This window comes from Kogia breviceps, chromosome 9, assembly GCF_026419965.1.
Source record: "Kogia breviceps isolate mKogBre1 chromosome 9, mKogBre1 haplotype 1, whole genome shotgun sequence".
Taxonomy (NCBI): Eukaryota; Metazoa; Chordata; class Mammalia; order Artiodactyla; family Physeteridae; genus Kogia; species Kogia breviceps.
This window is the reverse complement of record NC_081318.1, coordinates 95930284-95946834: the sequence shown is the minus strand read 5'-3', so window position 1 is coordinate 95946834 and position 16551 is coordinate 95930284. Positions and strand designations below refer to the sequence as shown.

Sequence of the window (16551 nt, the reverse complement as noted above, 5' to 3'; positions counted from 1 at the left end):
GGACAGTCGCGTGGGTGCTGTCTGCCCATCTCCATCCTTTGGTCTTGTTGGTTTCCAGGTTGATTCTGTGCTATGGGGCCACAACTGCCTTTCCCACATAAGCAGATTGGCGTTTCCATCTGGGAACGCTTGGACGGGCACAGCAGATGGGGCGTTGAAGGGTCTCTCTCCGATCTCCTTGGTTGCCTGAGTACCTCAGGGTACCCAGAAAGGTGCACACGGCCAGTCCTTAAGACAATGGTTGCGCTTAGGGGCCCCCAAGTGGGTGATACTTGCTTTGGGATTGTTGTAGAAGGAAATCTGGCAGCTTTACTTTCTCTAAAAAACCAAGAAAAGCTATAAACTTTATAACTTCTTCACACACTCTGGGCACTTATCAAATGTCAACCAGAAAAAAGAAAATACAGTTCACCCTTGAGCAGCACAGGGATTAGGGGTGCTGACCCTCCACGCAGTCAAAAATCCCTGTATAACTTCTAGTTGGCCCTCCGTATCTGCAGTTCCTCTCTGTTTGTGGGTTCCGCCAACCTCCAGTCATGTGGAACTACAGTATGTACTATTGAAAGAGATCCGCGTGTAAGTGGACCTGCACAGTTCAAACCCACGTTGTTCACGGGTCCACCATACAGGGTAAGCTGCCCTGTGAGAGTGAAGCTGTGTCCTCTGGTATGAGCATAATTCCTAAGCGCCCCAAGAACTGTGGGTCATTTTCATTTTCGACTTCGTGTTTATCTGTTTCAGTTTCTCTATCTTTACATCTGTCACTTTTAAAAAGTTTACTTCTTAAAAGTACCTCAGGCCCAAAGCATTCAAATGACACAGTTATTTTACCCTGAGAATCTCTCCGTGTCCTTTCCACCTGCTGTCCAGAAAGAAAGACAGAGCCTGGCGCTCTCTTGAGGGCAGGGGCCTCACTGTGTGGATGGAGCGCCCCCGGCTCCTGGCTGTCTCCCTGCAGGGAAAGTTCATCTTCACTGCAGAGGGGGCAACCCAGTAGGCCTGGCTGGGCGCAGTGAGGCCGGCTTCCTCCTCCTGGCAGAAGTATGACCATGGCTTCCAGCCGGCACCTTAATCTGAAGTTGTTCGGGCATTTTTTGTGTGTTTGGGGATTTTGCATTTTGTTGGTGGTTTTGTCTCATTGGGTCTTTTGCTTATTTCTCTCTCACGGTCACATTTGGCAGCCAGCTTCTACCCCCAGCCAAACAACCCGCTCAGTTCCAGGCCAGCACAAGTGCCGGTGTGGATCTGGGCACGGGTCTGACTCTGCCAGGCCCAAGGGAAAGAACTCACACCGGGCGGCCTGGAGCCTGGCACCCAGACCCTCCTCGGAGGGCAGAGAGGGCTCGTAGGAAGCGAATATCTCCAGGCCTAGCAGTTTTCTTTTCTTAAAAATGAAGCTTAAGAAAAGAAGACAGAAGCAAAGGAAAGAGGCAGGATGCGTTTTGATAGTCAACCAGGAAATCTGTCTTGGATATGAGAACGGTTTTATTGCAAACATCGTCATCACCACTGTCGCAACCTCCCCACAGCTCCCAAACCTTCTTTTAAAAATAGAATGCATTCATTTATTATGGTCAGAGCTTACTCCACCAAGTTCAGGCAGTTTTTCAGGCAAGGTAACCTCTTTTTAGCTTGCAGCCATTGGAGGCCCTTAAGGAGACATTCCACCCAGTATATATACGACCCCCCCCCCGCGTACCCATCCACCCACCCGCCAATGCTGCTGCCCGTCTCCCTGGATGCTCAGAAGAGCTATGTCATTCCGGCCCTGCAGGACTCAGGTGTTTGTTGGGTGCCTTCCAGAAACGGCACAGGTCATCGAGAGGTGGAACTTGAAAGCCTGAAGGGTCCTCAAGAGATTGCCGCACACCCCCTCATTTTCCAGGGGAGGAGAGCATTTCTGTAATCCAGAAGGGGTGAGGGATCCAAAATGGGCATAAAAAGAGCAGATTCCTTAGGAGTAACCCCACCATGAGCCGTCAGCAGTCCAGCGGGAAGACAGGAGCTGGGGAAAGCCCGCCTCCCTCCGCAGGTCCCCGAGGGACCCGGCTTGTTCCCATCTGGAGCATCAGGCCTCAGCCCAGGGGCACCTTCAGGTTCAGCCTCAGCGTAAAGCCCACACCTGCCCTGCCCCTGCCTCTACGTTCCTGAATCTGGGAGCTGATTCTTCTGGCCGGCGAGGCTGCGTGGAAAGCCTCGTGCTGAGGACTTTGCAAAGCATGGGAGAGGCAGGTCACACTGACATGTCAAGGAATAGTCTCCCACTTAAATGGCTAAAACTATTAGGGAGGCAGGGCAGGAAGGGGTGGGTGATGTATTCTTGGAGCTACCCCGGGGGAAAAAGTGGCCCTTGGGACGGACTCAGGTGGTTCTCCCTGGTCTGCAGCCACCTCTGCCCAGAGGTACCGGGGGAATTGTTTGGAGTGAAAGTGTGAGAGCAACTGGCTCCTTTCCCTCCACTGCCCACCACCCCACCCCCATTCCCTTGTGCATTCCGATTCCCTACCGCCTCCCGCTGGACTTGGGAATTCTTGGGTTCAGAGGGGAGCGCCATCTTCCCCCAGCGGTTCTGGAAGCATTTTAGCAGCCGGTTGGAAAAAAAACAAAACAGATTGCCTGACAATGTCTCACTTGTTGGTGCAAATGTGCATTTTTTTAAAAAATGTGGTCTTAATGCCAAATCCTATTTAGTCTCCTTTTTTCTTATATTTTTTGTTTGTTTCTTAAACCAGAGAGAGAATTTGACCCAAATAAACACTGTGGAGTATTGGATCCCGAGACAAAGAAACCTTGCACAAGATCCCTCACCTGCAAGGTATTTCTCTTTCCATAAAAAATACTTCCTGCTCTCGCTGGGGCCTTTGTCGAAATGTTTGCATGCCACTCTCTGCACACGGCAGGGTGTGGAGCCTCGACATGACCCCCAGCTGTTCTTTGTAAGGGAAATGCTTTCTTCTCTTCCATGGTAGCAGAGCGCCTGCCTCAAGCTGGCTGGCTTTTTAAGAAGGGAAAAAAAAAAAAAAAAAAAAATAGGCTTCCCCTGTTACTTGTGAGGCCAGACAGTAAATTGTATTTATAGGCACTCACAGGCGGTTCTAAACCCTGCTACGTTTTAATGTATGCAGGAGCAGCACGGCGGCGGTGGCAGCGCCCTGAAAGGCAGCCCCGGAGGGGAGGACGAGCCGCCGTGCCCCTGATCCAGCCACAGCGGGGTGGCCAGGGGACAGCTGACCCAAGGCGGCCGCCAGTGGGTGGCCCCCAGCCCCGTATTTCATACTGAACTACCAGTGCCTCTTGGGATGGAGGCTGTGGCCCTCTCTGCTTGGTGGCTCTGTGTGTCTGGGCCAAAGCAAGCCTCCCACCTGCACCTGGATTAACTCCAGCACGCCCTCACCGTTGCCTTTCATCAGAGAGGTTCTCATGGGTTCTGCGCTGAAGCTCGTCATCTTATGCCATTTTTTGGAGGAAGCTTTGGCTTCTTAACGCCAGGAGCGTAGGGCACGGTTGCGTTTTGTGTGGTCTCTGCCTCTTCCCAGCCACAGAACAGGAGCTGTTGCCTTGAAGTTGACTTTTCAAGCACCTCTAAATTCCCATGAATTGCTGTTTCTGAAATGGAGGGCCTGGGGAAGCAGGTTTATGTGCTGATCAAAGAGGCTGTGCTTTCCGTCTCTCTTCTCCTTAGACTCATTCACTAAGCCATCGGAGGGCAGTCCCAGGCCGGAAAAAGCAATTTGACCTCCTTCTGGCGGAACACAAAGCCAAGTCCCGGGAAAAAGAAGTTAAAGATAAAGAGCATCTCCTGACTCCGGCAAGGGAAGTACTTCCAAATCCATCCGGGCCAGCGCAGGACTCGCTGCCGGGATCTTCAGGGAGCTTGGGCCCAGAACCTAAAGTCGCGTCCCCTGCAAAATCCAGGCCACCTAACTCTGTGCTTCCTAGGTAAGTCCCACCTGGGCGATAGAAGCCTTGAGTCCGTGGCCAGGCGACCCTGCCTGGCTGGGTCGTGTGTGGTCGGATCACGTGTGGAAAGGGAGTCGTTATCGTCCTACCTGGGGAGGTGGTTGTGAAGTTGGAAGGAGAGAATGGGTGTGAGGGGCTCAGCCCAGTGCCTGCCGCGTAGCGTTCAGTGGACGTTACTGCTGTCACCATTGGCATCTCACTGTGGCCACCATGGCCGTGACCGTCATCCTCCATAGCAGACCTATATCCGACAGGATGTGTTTTCGTGGAGCAAGAGTCAGCTAGAAGTAAATAGCTGAAAGGATGACACTCAACCAGAAAGGCAACTTTCTGGTCACCTGAATTTTTAGATTAGTTGAAGATTCCTGGAGCAGAGAGTGGGGAAAGCCTGGGGAGATGGGTAGTCAGCACAGCTTAGGAGCCCACTTGCCATGATATTTTGTGAATTTTTTCCACAGCTCTCCAATGGTCAGGGTAAAGGGGAAATTGCCGTGACAGGGCTGTCTGTCCTTACATCTCCCTCCATACCAAGAAAGCTGAGCCACCTCTTTAGGGTTTTATTTGGTCATCCTGGACAGAAAGGAAAGAATAGAAAACAAAACCCACCTGGGGGAATTCCCTGGCAGTCCAGTGGTTAGGATTCCAAGCTTCCACTGCAGGGGGCACGGGTTCGATCCCTGCTTGGGGAGCTAAGATCCCACATGCCATGCAACGTGGCCAAAAAAAAAGAGGGAGGGAGAAAAAAAATTCCACTTGGATTGAAAATCCATGTATGTGTGTTTTGACAGCCAGTAGAGTGCCATAATGAGCCACAGACCAATTTCCAGGTGATAGGACAGGGAACCCTCATTCAAAAATATTTATTGAGTGCTTGCTCCATAAGCAAAGTACTGTATTAGGTACTGTCAGGCAGGGGCACAGAGATGAATGAAACTAGATCCTGCTTTTCAAGAATTTGGAGTTTAGGAGGTGAGACTCAAATATCCATAGCATCATGAAAAGGAAACATTAATAACACAATATAAGTGCAGATATTAGTATCCTCTGATGATTTGGGGGTTTTTTTTTGGCTTCGTTGGGCCTTCTTTGCTGCACACGGGCTTTCTCTAGTTGCAGTGAGCGGGGGCTGCTCTTTGTTGCGGTGCGCGGGCGTCTCATTGCGGTGGCTTCTCTTGTTGCGGAGCACGGGCTCTAGGCGGACAGGCTTCAGTAGTTGTGGCACGCAGGCTCAGTAGTTGTGGCTCACGGGCTCTAGAGCACAGGCTCAGTAGTTGCGGCGCATGGGCTTAGTTGCTCCGTGGCATGTGGGATCTTCCTGGACCAGGGCTCGAACCCGTGTCCCCTGCATCGGCAGGCGGATTCTTAACAGCTGCGCCACCAGGGAGGTCCCGGGAAGTCCCCTCTGATGATTTTTAACGCATACACTGTGAGTCTCAAAGAGTAATTGTCCAGTCAGCAAGTAGGCATTAAGAGAATATAGTTACAAAAGAAGGGGAAGGAATTTATTTTTAAAGCAAAAGCAAATATTTGATGACAGTTGTTACTGAGCTACCAGGATCTCTCATGCCTTACACTTTGGTGCAAGCCTGACCAGTTTGGCGGCTGGAGCCCCTCTCTTGGAATCACCAAGCTCAGCCTCAGGCATCTGGGGGGATGGCATCAGAGGAGTCAGATGGAGTCACCACCCACACATCTGCATCATCATAACCATTGTCAGGTCACTGTCCTCATCCGTTTACTTGCCACTGTCCTTGCCACCCCTCATTTTCCAAGATCATTTTATAATTTCTCACCGTAATGCCAGGTGTTGGTGAAGGATATTACCCCTGGGGACACAGTTCTGCTGCAAACTTCTGGAAGGGGCTTCAATTCTATATACAGTAGCTTTCAAACTTCTTGGTGGCGATGGAACTTTTTTGTTCCCACAGAACGTTACATGGTACCCAATATAAAAGCAGACCTGCCTCCACCTGAAGCCCACTCAGCCCGGCTCTCATCGCACGTGTACCCAGAACCCACTGTCCCCCAGCCCATCCAAGGGATCACCTCAGCTTCCCCAAGGACTCCAGGGAACCCCAGTTTGAAAACTCTTTCATTATTCATTTCTCCATTGACTTTGACTGATGCAGGCACTTCGCACCCAAGCAGTGGTACCTGGCTTAACAGAGAAGCTGGGGGCAGCTGTTAAAAAATGAAACAGGCAACAGTGGAGCCTTAAGAGCTTCTTCTTTCTGTTCCTTTTTTGGCTTAATTTTCATGGGAATGTTTGTCAATAGTGAAATGCCAGGTGTTTATGTTCTTTTAGGAAATAGAAGAAAGAGAGAGGGTGAGGTTAATCAGCAGAAAAGAATGTCTCTGAAAGAAAAGGGGAGGCCAAGGAGCACATTACAAATGTTGATAAGAGAATAATTTTTGAGGACGCTTTTCAAGGCACCAGAAAACTCAGGGGTGAACTCTGTTCCACAGTTAGTGGGGAAATAACATCCTTTTTCAGTTGTTTTAGGTTCACACGAGACCCCATGCCATCAGAGATCGAAAAAGCATGATCAGAAGTAAATGTACCCACATAAGACTTAAAGCACTTATTTCCCTCATATTAATGATGTAAATATAATAGATGTTTTAATCACACTCATTATCTATAATTGGCCAAAAAAATAATTGTCACACATGAATGGAATTATGGTTATCCCTTCCCAATCATGAATTTCTCTTGTAGGAAATGCTAACAGCGTGTGAATTTATATCTTAAATTTCATTTTGGTAACCTTGAGAATATTTCAGTTCTCATATTATTGAGTTGCAACCCCCCCCGCCTTGTCAGGGGTTCCTAAAAGAGGGACTTGGGTCTAGGATTGGAAAAGTGAAAGTTAGCTAGCAAGGGTTGGAACAGGATTGGAAGTGCAAGGCTCAACTCCTTGTCTGCTAACTAGATGAATGTGGCCATGTCTCTCAGCCTCTCTGGCCTCAAATTGCTCCACTGTCAAACGGAGCTAAGGAGAATTAAGTGAGATAAAGTACCACGCTCATCATAAGCACTCAGTTCATGGTAGCTGGTAGTAGGGGGCAGTGGTAGTCAATGGGAAAGCGATGGGAGCCAGTGAAGGCCCCAGTGCTACCTGATTTCCATTCACCTGGCCTCCTGGCCTCTGTCCTTCAACCTGGGGGCCATTGGATAACACACCAGTATGCTCTGTTTCTTTGCCCCCAACTCTAAGGAAACACATTATTTGCCCCACAGAGCCCGAGGGCTATGAATGACCAGGCCAACCAAAGCCATCAGGACTCTGCTGGAAAGGCGCGGGGGTTCGGGGAAGGGGGGCAGCAGAGCAAGGAAGGGTCAGCCGCGGAGGTCAGTGCTGCCAGGATCTGGGCACATTCCCTCTGTCTCACAGATGCTCACATATCTCCCCGTAAAGTACAAAATGGCAAATGCCAAAGAACCTAAGACTGACTAGGGCAGCAGGGAAAGAGGCAGAAGAAGGCCTTGATACCTGAAAAAGGGCAGAGGTGAGTCTGGAGTGGAAGCTACTTCATTACATAGTGCAATCGCCCAAGTGGAAGCCATTTCTCTCCTTGACTTAGGTTTGTCCCTGGGCTTTTCCTACTCATTTCTCTACAGGGGGGCCTTTGAAGTCAGGCAGAGCCAAGTCTCATTTCCACTTTGTTTTCGGTACGCGGGCCTCTCACTGTTGTGGCCTCTCCCGTTGCGGAGCACAGGCTCCGGACGCGCAGGTGCAGCGGCCACGGCTCACGGGCCCAGCTGCTCCGCGGCACGTGGGATCTTCCCGGACCGGGGCACCAACCCTCGTCCCCTGCATCGGCAGGCGGACTCTCAGCCACTGGGCCACCAGGGAAGCCCTCTACTTTTTATTAGCTTGGCAACCAATGTCCTCACCTGAGAAATGTAGGTCATAGTTACACGCACCTAAGGCAGTGGGTAGCTCCAATGAGAAAAGGTATGTGACGTGCCTAGGTACAGTAAGGACTCAGTTAAGGTCAGTTGTTTTGCTCGTGCTTCCTCAAAGTGTGGTGGGGGTTAGGGGACCTTAAGTTTCTCTGGGTGTAACTGGACAGGGACCATCATCACATGGACTGTCTTTAGACCAGACTGGTAAGTGGAGGGATGAGGGGTAATGTAGTGCGGAGGAAGAAAGGTTGGACGGCAGCTTAACACTTGTGAGACTTTCCACACTTTCTCATGGCCCAATTCCCCATCATCCTCTCCAAGCCTTGGCTTTTTTGAGACCCACGGCTGGTCCCAGTGCACTCTGTCCCTCCAGCTTCCGCCCTGGAGGGCAGTGGTCAGAGGTGGGGGGAGGTCTTGAAAGCATCCACCATTCCGTCATCGCCAGGAGGGTGCCCACATCCTGAGTGACACAAGTCTGAAAACAAGGAGATCCAGAGCTGCTTCTTCCCGTTGCGCACATGCACACGTGTGCCCAGCGTCCTTCCTTCGTGTTTCTGTCTTGGCTCTCAGAGCTGATTCTGCTCTGCAGTTCGCAGTTTTCATGCTCAGCTTTACTCTCCATGATTCTCCTCCCCTCCTCTCCTCTCTTTTGTCTGGCAACTGGCACTTACTATTGAGTGTTTCAACTGTTCTAAAATTTTTTTTCTTAATGAAATTTCTTTTTTAAAAAATCAACGTAGTATAGACACATAGTTCAAAAACTAAATAGTACTAAAAGGGTTAGAGTGAAAAACAGTAGTTCCTGCCATCCTGGAACTCTGTTCACCCTCTCTGTGTTGGAGCACCTGTTTCCTGGATTCCTTTGCCACCTTCTCTCGTGGTTTGCTCCTTTGATGCAGTATCTTCTCCATTAGCTTCCTGTGAAAAGGGACATGGGAGGTCAATTTTTAGAATCCTTATACACCTGAAACTATTTTTATTCTACCCTCACACTTAATTGATCATCTCTCTGAGTATATAACTGGATTGAGAATTATTTCCCTACAGAAGATTGAAGACAATTTTTCTATTGGCTTCTGGCATCGAAGGTTTTTATTGAGAAGTTTAATAACATTCTGATTCCATTTTTAATTGCTGAAGCATGGCGCTCTGAAATTTCCCAGAGATCCCCCTTGATGTAGGTCTTTTTTCATTCTTTGTACTAGGTACTCAGTAGATCCTTTCAACCTGGAAACACCTGTTTCTGGGATATTTTCCCATGTTACATGCTAAATAGTTTTCTCCCCCTATGTCTTTTTTTTTTCCCCCTATGTCTTTATTCTCTTTCTTAACCTCCTGTTAGTTGGATGTTGGATCATTTGCTCTGACCTCTTTATCCTCTTACCTCTTTTCTCCTGTTGTCTCTCAATCTCTTCTTCCACTTTCTAAAAGATTTTTTTACTTTACTCTTCAAAACTGTATATTAAATAGTTTATGATTCACTTGTTAAATTTTAGGATCTGGTTCTTTTTATCTGATTGCATGGCATGCGGGATCTTAGTTCCCCAACCAGGGATCAAACCCACACCCCCTGCAGTGGAAGGGCAGAGTCTTAACCACTGGATCTCCAGGGAAGTCCCTCCTCTTTTCTTCCTTTATCTTCATTTCCCCCAAGTTTGTTTCATATATGTGTTCATGTGTTTGATGTTTGGTTGGTCAGCTCATGTTGGAGATGTTCCGGGAATGTTTGGTTATCTCTAACCATTCATATTTAAAAGAGAGGCTCTAACAGGCTCATTGGAGGTCTATGTGGGACTAGCAACCAAAAGGTCATCATGTCACCAGTCAGCCTTTTGTTGGAATCTTCCCAAAGGCAAGCTGTGGAAGCCTTTTCTCCGGGGCCATTCAGTTTCCTGAGGGAAGAATCCTTCCTGCTGATGTACCTGGCAATAGGCATTCTGGCAGTGCCAACTAAGGATCTGACCAGGGGCAGCCCACAGTCTCCTGTTTTTAGCCCTGTGCCCCCTCCTCTGCTGAGCGTGGGGGCCCCATGTCCAGAGTCTCTCTGGTTCAATTTCTCTTCTTGAGGGTTGATTGGAGGGCGAGGGGGCTGGCAACGGCAATGGTAAGTCATGTGACTGTGTGAGGTAGTAGTGATGACCTGCGGGTCCGACGACAGAATATTGAGCCTTTCAGCTCTCTCGCTGTGTTTAGTCCTCACCTCACCCATGACTTTTGCAGCTCTAGCTGCTCCAGGTGCCCTGCTTCTCAAGGTTCTGTGGTAGGGCAGCTCCTTTCCCATCAGTTAACACTCTCCAGACACAGTCTGTCTTCTAAAAATAGGTTAAAATCTCTTGTTCACACTTGTTGGGACACTTCAGGTGCAAGTAACAGAAAATCTTGCTTACTAACCACTTCAGTAATTAGGAAATTTCTTACCACTGGTGACAAGAAGTCCAGAGGTGAAAGGGCACCAGTCCCCAAAGATCAGGGGTTGGCTCTTTTTTTTTTTTTTGTAACCTAGTCGTTTTTTTTCTTTGTTGGAGTATAATTGCTTTACAATGGTGTGTTAGTTTCTGCTTTATAACAAAGTGAACCAGTTATACATATACATATATCCCTATATCTCCTCCCTCTTGTGTCTCCGTCCCTCCCACCCTCCCTATCCCACCTCTCTAGGTGGTCACAAAGCACTGAGCTGATCTCCCTGTGCCATGTGGCTGCTTCCCACTAGCTATTTTACATTTGGTAGTGTATATATGTCCATGCCACTCTCTCACTTCGTCACAGCTTACCCTTCCCCCTCCCCATATCCTCAAGTCCATGCTCTAGTAGGTCTGTGTTTTATTCCCATCCTACCCCTAGTCTCTTCATGACATTTTTTTTCTTAGATTCCATATATATGTGTTAGCATACGGTATTTGTTTTTCTCCTTCTGACTTACTTCACTCTGTATGACAGACTCCACGTCCATCCACCTCACTACAAATAACTCAGTTTCATTTCTTTTTATGGCTGAGTAATATTCCATTGTATATATGTGCCACATCTTCTTTATCCATTCATCTGTCGATGGACACTTAGGTTGCTTCCATGTCCTGGCTATTGTAAATAGAGCTGCAATGAACATTTTGGTACATGACTCTTTTTGAATTATGGTTTTCTCAGGGTATATGCCAAGTAGTGGGATTGCTGGGTCATATGGTAGTTCTATTTTTAGTTTTTTAAGGAACCTCCATACTGTTCTCCATAGTGGCTGTATCAATTTACATTCCCACCAGCAGTGCAAGAGTGTTCCCTTTTGTCCACACCCTCTCCAGCATTTATTGTTTCTAGATTTTTTGATGATGGCCATTCTGACCGGTGTGAGATGGTATCTCATTGTAGTTTTGATTTGCATTTTTCTAATGATTAATGATGTTGAGCATTCTTTCATGTATTTGTTGGCAATCTGTATGTCTTCTTTGGAGAAATGTCTATTTAGGTCTTCTGTTCACTTTTGGATTGGGTTGTTTGGTTTTTTGGATATTGAGCTGCATGAGCTGCTTGTAAATTTTGGAGATTAATCCTTTGTCAGTTGCTTCATTTGCAAATATTTTCTCCCATTCTGAGGGTTGTCTTTTCATCTTGTTTATGGTTTCCTTTGCTGTGCAGAAGCTTTTAAGTTTCATTAGGTCCCATTTGTTTATTTTTGTTTTTATTTCCATTTCTATAGGAGGTGGGTCAAAAAAGATCTTTCTGTGATTTATGTCATGGAGTGTTCTGCCTCTGTTTTCGTCTAAGAGTTTAATGGTGTCTGGCCGTACCTTTAGGTCTTTAATCCATTTTGAGTTTATTTTTGTGTATGGTGTTAGGGAGTGTTCTAATATCATTCTTTTACAGGTAGCTGTCCAATTTTCCCAGCACCACTTATTGAAGAGCCTGTCTTTTCTCCACTGTATATTCTTGCCTCCTTTATCAAAAATAAGGTTATGATATGTGCGTGGGTTTATCTCTGGGCTTTCTATCCTGTTCCATTGATCTATATTTCTGGTTTTGTGCCAGTACCATATTATCTTGCTTACTGTAGGTTTGTAGTATAGTCTGAAGTCAGGGAGCCTGATTCCTCCAGCTCTGTTTTTCTTTCTCAAGATTGCTTTGACTATTCGGGGTCTTTTGTGTTTCCATACAAATTGTGAGATTTTTTGTTCTAGTTCTGTGAAAAATGCCAGTGGTAGCTTGATAGGGATTGCATTGAATCTGTAGATTGCTTTGGGTAGTAGAGTCATTTTCACAATGTTGATTCTTTCAATCTAAGAACATGGTATATCTCTCCATCTATTTGTATCATCTTTAATTTCTTTCATCAGTGTCTTATAATTTTCTGCATACAGGTCTTTTGTCTCCTTAGGTTTATTCCTAGATATTTTATTCTTTTTGTTGCAGTGGTAAATGGGAGTGTTTTCTTAATTTCACTTACAGATTTTTCATCATTAGTGTATAGGAATGCAAGAGATTTCTGTGCATTAATTATGTATCCTGCTACTTTACCAAATTTATTGATTAGCTCTAGTAGTTTTCTGCTAGCATCTTTAGGAGTCTCTATGTATAGTATCGTGTCATCTGCAAACAGTGACAGCTTTACTTCTTTTCCAATTTGGATTCCTTTTATTTCCTTTTCTTCTCTGATTTCTGTGGCTAAAACTTCCAAAACTATTTTGAATAATAGTGGTGAGAGTGGGCAACCGTGTCTTGTTCCTGATCTTAGTGGAAATGGTTTCAGTTTTTCACCATTGAGGACGATGTTGGCAGTGGGTTTGTCATATATGGCCTTTATTATGTGGAGGTAAGTTCCCTCTATGCCTACTTTCTGGAGGGTTTTTATCATAAATAGGTGTTGAATTTTGTCAAAAGCTTTCTCTGCATCTATTGAGATGATCATATGGTTTTTCTCCTTCAATTTGTTAATATGGTGTATCACATTGATTGATTTGCATATATTGAAGAATCCTTGCATTCCTGGGATAAACCCCACTTGATCATGGTGTATGATCCGCTTAATGTGCTGTTGGATTCTGTTTGCCAGTATTTTGTTGAGGATTTTTGCATCAATGTTCATCAGTGATATTAGCCTGTAGTTTTCTTTCTTTGTGACATCTTTGTCTGGTTTTGGTATCAGGGTGATGGTGGCCTCATAGAATGAGTTTGGGAGTGTTCCTCCCTCTGCTATATTTTGGAAGAGTTTGAGAAAGATAGGTGTTAGCTCTTCTCTAAATGTTTGATAGAATTTGCCTGTGAAGCCATCTGGCCTTGGGCTTTTGTTTGTTGGAAGATTTTTAATCACAGTTTCAATTTCAGTGCTTGTGATTGGTCTGTTCATATTTTCTATTTCTTCCTGGTTCAGTCTCGGAAGGTTGTGCATTTCTAAGAATTTGTCCATTTCTTCCAGGTTGTCCATTTTGTTGGCATATGGCTGCTCGTAATAGTGTCTCATGATCCTTTGTATTTATGCAGTGTCAGTTGTTACTTCTCCTTTTTGATTTCTAATTCTATTGATTTGAGTCTTCTCCCTTTTTTTCTTGATGAGTCTGGCTAATGGTTTATCAATTTTGTTTATCTTCTCAAAGAACCAGCTTTTAGTTTTATTGATCTTTGTTATAGTTTCCTTCATTTCTTTTTCATTTATTTCTGATCTGATCGTTATGATTTCTTTCTGTCTCTCCTTCTGTGGCTTTTTTTTATTCCACCCTCTTTGATCTTTTGGCTTCACCTTCAACTTCATTAGCAAGATGCCTACAGCATTTCCAGAGGAAAAAGGTCCAGATGAAGCTGGAGACCACCTTTTCCTTGTGTCTCTCTCTTTTTTTTTAATAGGTGTCTTAGTGGGTGTGAAGTGGAAACTCATTGTGATTTTGATTTGCATTTCCCTAATGACTGATGATGTTGAACATCTTTTCATGTGATTGCTGGCACCATTTATATATCTTTTCTCAGAAATGTCTATTCACGTCCTTTGCTCATTTTTAAAATTTATTTTTATTTTTATTTTTTTAAAATAAATTTATTTATTTATTTATTTTTGGCTGTTTTGGGTCTTCGTTGATACCCACGGGCTTTCTCCATTTGCAGAGAGCGGGGCTACTCTTCACTGCAGTGCATGGGCTTCTCATTGCAGTGGCTTCTCTCGTTGCAGAGCACGGGCTCTAGGCGCGCAGGCTCAGTAGTTGTGGCACACGGGCTTACTTGCTTCACGGCATGTGGGATCTTCCTGGACCAGGTATCAAACCCGTGTCCCTGGCACTGGCAGGCAGATTCTTAACCACTGTGCCACGAGGGAAGTCCCTAAATTTATTTTTTATTGAAGTACAGTTGAATTACAATGTGTTAATGACAGCAAAGTGACTCAGTTATACATATATATACATTTTTTTCATATTCTTTTTCACTATGGTTTATCACAGGATATTGATATTCCTTATGCTCTACATTAAGATCCTTTGCCCATTATTTTTTAATTTTTAAAACTTTTTTGGCCACACTGTGTGGCTTGCAGGATCTTGGTTCCCTGACCAGGGCTCAACCCCAGGCCCCTGCAGTGACAGCGTGATTGTTAATATCTGGACTGCCAGGGAATTCCCTCCTTGTGTCTCTTTTTAAAAGTGAGAAAAATCTTTGCAAAAGCCACCCCCCCCACTGCAAAAAAATACATTTTCTTTTATTTCTCATGCACTTTCCCAAACCAGTCATTAACGAGATGAATGAGATTCCCATTATTACTTAAGGGGTTAAATGGAGACTAGGATGTCATCACCATGATGATCACCACAGTTCTGCTGATCTCTTTGTTTTTCAGAGCTAATACCTTTTTTTTTTTTTTAATTTATTTATTTATTTATTTATGGCCGTGTTGGGTCTTCGTTTCTGTGCGAGGGCTTTCTCCAGTTGTGACAAGCGGGGGCCGCTCTTCATTGCGGTGCACGGGCCTCTCACTATCGCGGCCTCTCGTTGCGGAGCACAGGCCCCGGACGCGCAGGCTCAGCGGCCACGGCTCACGGGCCCAGCCGCGCCGCGGCATGTGGGATCTTCCCAGACCAGGGCTCGAACCCGTGTCCCCTGCATTGGCAGGCAGATTCTCAACCACCGCGCCACCAGGGAAGTCCCCGCTAATACCTTTTTTATCCCTTTACTATGATTTTAATATTTTGGGACAGAGGAGTTAAATGTGTTCAATCCATCTGCCCCATTTAACAGTAAATTCTTCAGCCACTTTCTTGCACATACCTGTACTACTAGCTCACCTTCTTTTATTTTTCTCTTTCTTTTTTACTTTTTGTTATGAAAATTTCCCCATGTACAGAAAAATAGAATAGTATAATGAATACCTGCCTACCTAGTTTTAACAGTTTTAATATTTTGCCACTGTGTTGACTTCATCTACATTCTTTTTTGGTTTTGTTTTTTTATAATTTTATTTCTTTTATTTAGTTTTGGCTGCATTGGGTTTTCGTTGCTGCACGCGTGCTCTCTCTAGTTGTGGCAAGCGGGGGCTACTCTTCATTGCGATGCGCGGGCTTCTCATTGTGGTGGCTTCTCTTGTTGCAGAGCACGGGCTCTAGGCGCACGGGCTTCAGTAGTTGTGGCTTGAGGGCTCTAGTGCGCAGGCTCAGTAGTTGTGGCGCACGGGCTTAGTTGCTCCACGGCATGTGGGATCTTCCTGGACCAGGGTTCGAACCAGTGTCCCCTGCATTGGCAGGTGGATTCTTAACCACTGTGCTACCAGGGAAGCCCCATCTACATTTTTTTATATGTTTTGAAGTAAATTGCAGCTATCTTGGCATTTCACTCTAACTTTCCACATGCATCTTTAGAAAGTAAAGATCTTTTCCTTTATAATTATGATACTAGTATCACACAAAATCCGGCTTTTATCTCCCGCAGGATAGGGAGGTCCTAATATGGTGGTGAAAGCTTCAAAAAGAGTCTACCAGAAAGTATGGGAACAACTTAAATGTCCATCAATAGAGTAGTTAAATAAGTTATGATATGTCCATGCTATGGAACGCTATACTGGGGAATATTAAAATGATGATAGATTTCTATTCATGGAAAGATTTCTACAACATCGCTAAGTTTAAAAAAAAAAGCATAAGAGTATGTACAATGTGATCCAGTTCTCACACTACTAAATGTAAAATAGATAGCTAGCGGGAAGCAGCCACATAGCGCTGGGAGATCAGCTCGGTGCTCTGTGTCCACCTAGAGGGGTGGGATAGGGAGGGTGGGAGGCAGACGCAAGAGAGAGGGGATATGGGGATAGATGTATACATATAGCTGATTCACTTTGTTATAAACGGAAACTAACACACCATTGTAAAGCAGTTATACTCCAGTAAAGATGTTTAAAAAAAAATGCATGTGCCTGTTCGCACAGTAAAGAGGTCTGGAAGGATATAAATCAAACTGGAAGTAACACTTGATCTTGAGTGGCAGGATTATGAATGCTGTTTTCTTTCTTTATATGTTTTGATGTTATCAAAATTGTTTTACCATTTGGGTCTTCAGCTGTAATCAGGCAACAGTGCTGTTGTCCCTTCTGACACAGGAGAGTAGGGAATGCACCTGGGAGTTGTGTCCTCTGGACTATGGACTTGCAACATGTAGAATGAATGGCATCTTTGTTTCCATGAGGGTGGGAAGGTGATAGTCAATAGTAAATTACCATA

At 45.6% G+C, this 16551-nt stretch overlaps 1 protein-coding gene across 12 annotated transcripts in view; it reads left to right on the top strand.

Moving 5' to 3' along the window:
* Window positions 1–16551, top strand: part of ATXN7L1 (ataxin 7 like 1) — a 253101-nt gene that overhangs the window by 209354 nt on the left and 27196 nt on the right. For all 12 annotated transcript variants that reach the window (XM_067042825.1, XM_067042828.1, XM_067042824.1 and 9 more), the window contains 2 exons: window positions 2733–2815; window positions 3683–3939. In XM_067042825.1, coding sequence (XP_066898926.1) covers window positions 2733–2815; window positions 3683–3939 — 340 coding nt within the window. The remainder of the gene's footprint in view (window positions 1–2732; window positions 2816–3682; window positions 3940–16551) is intronic.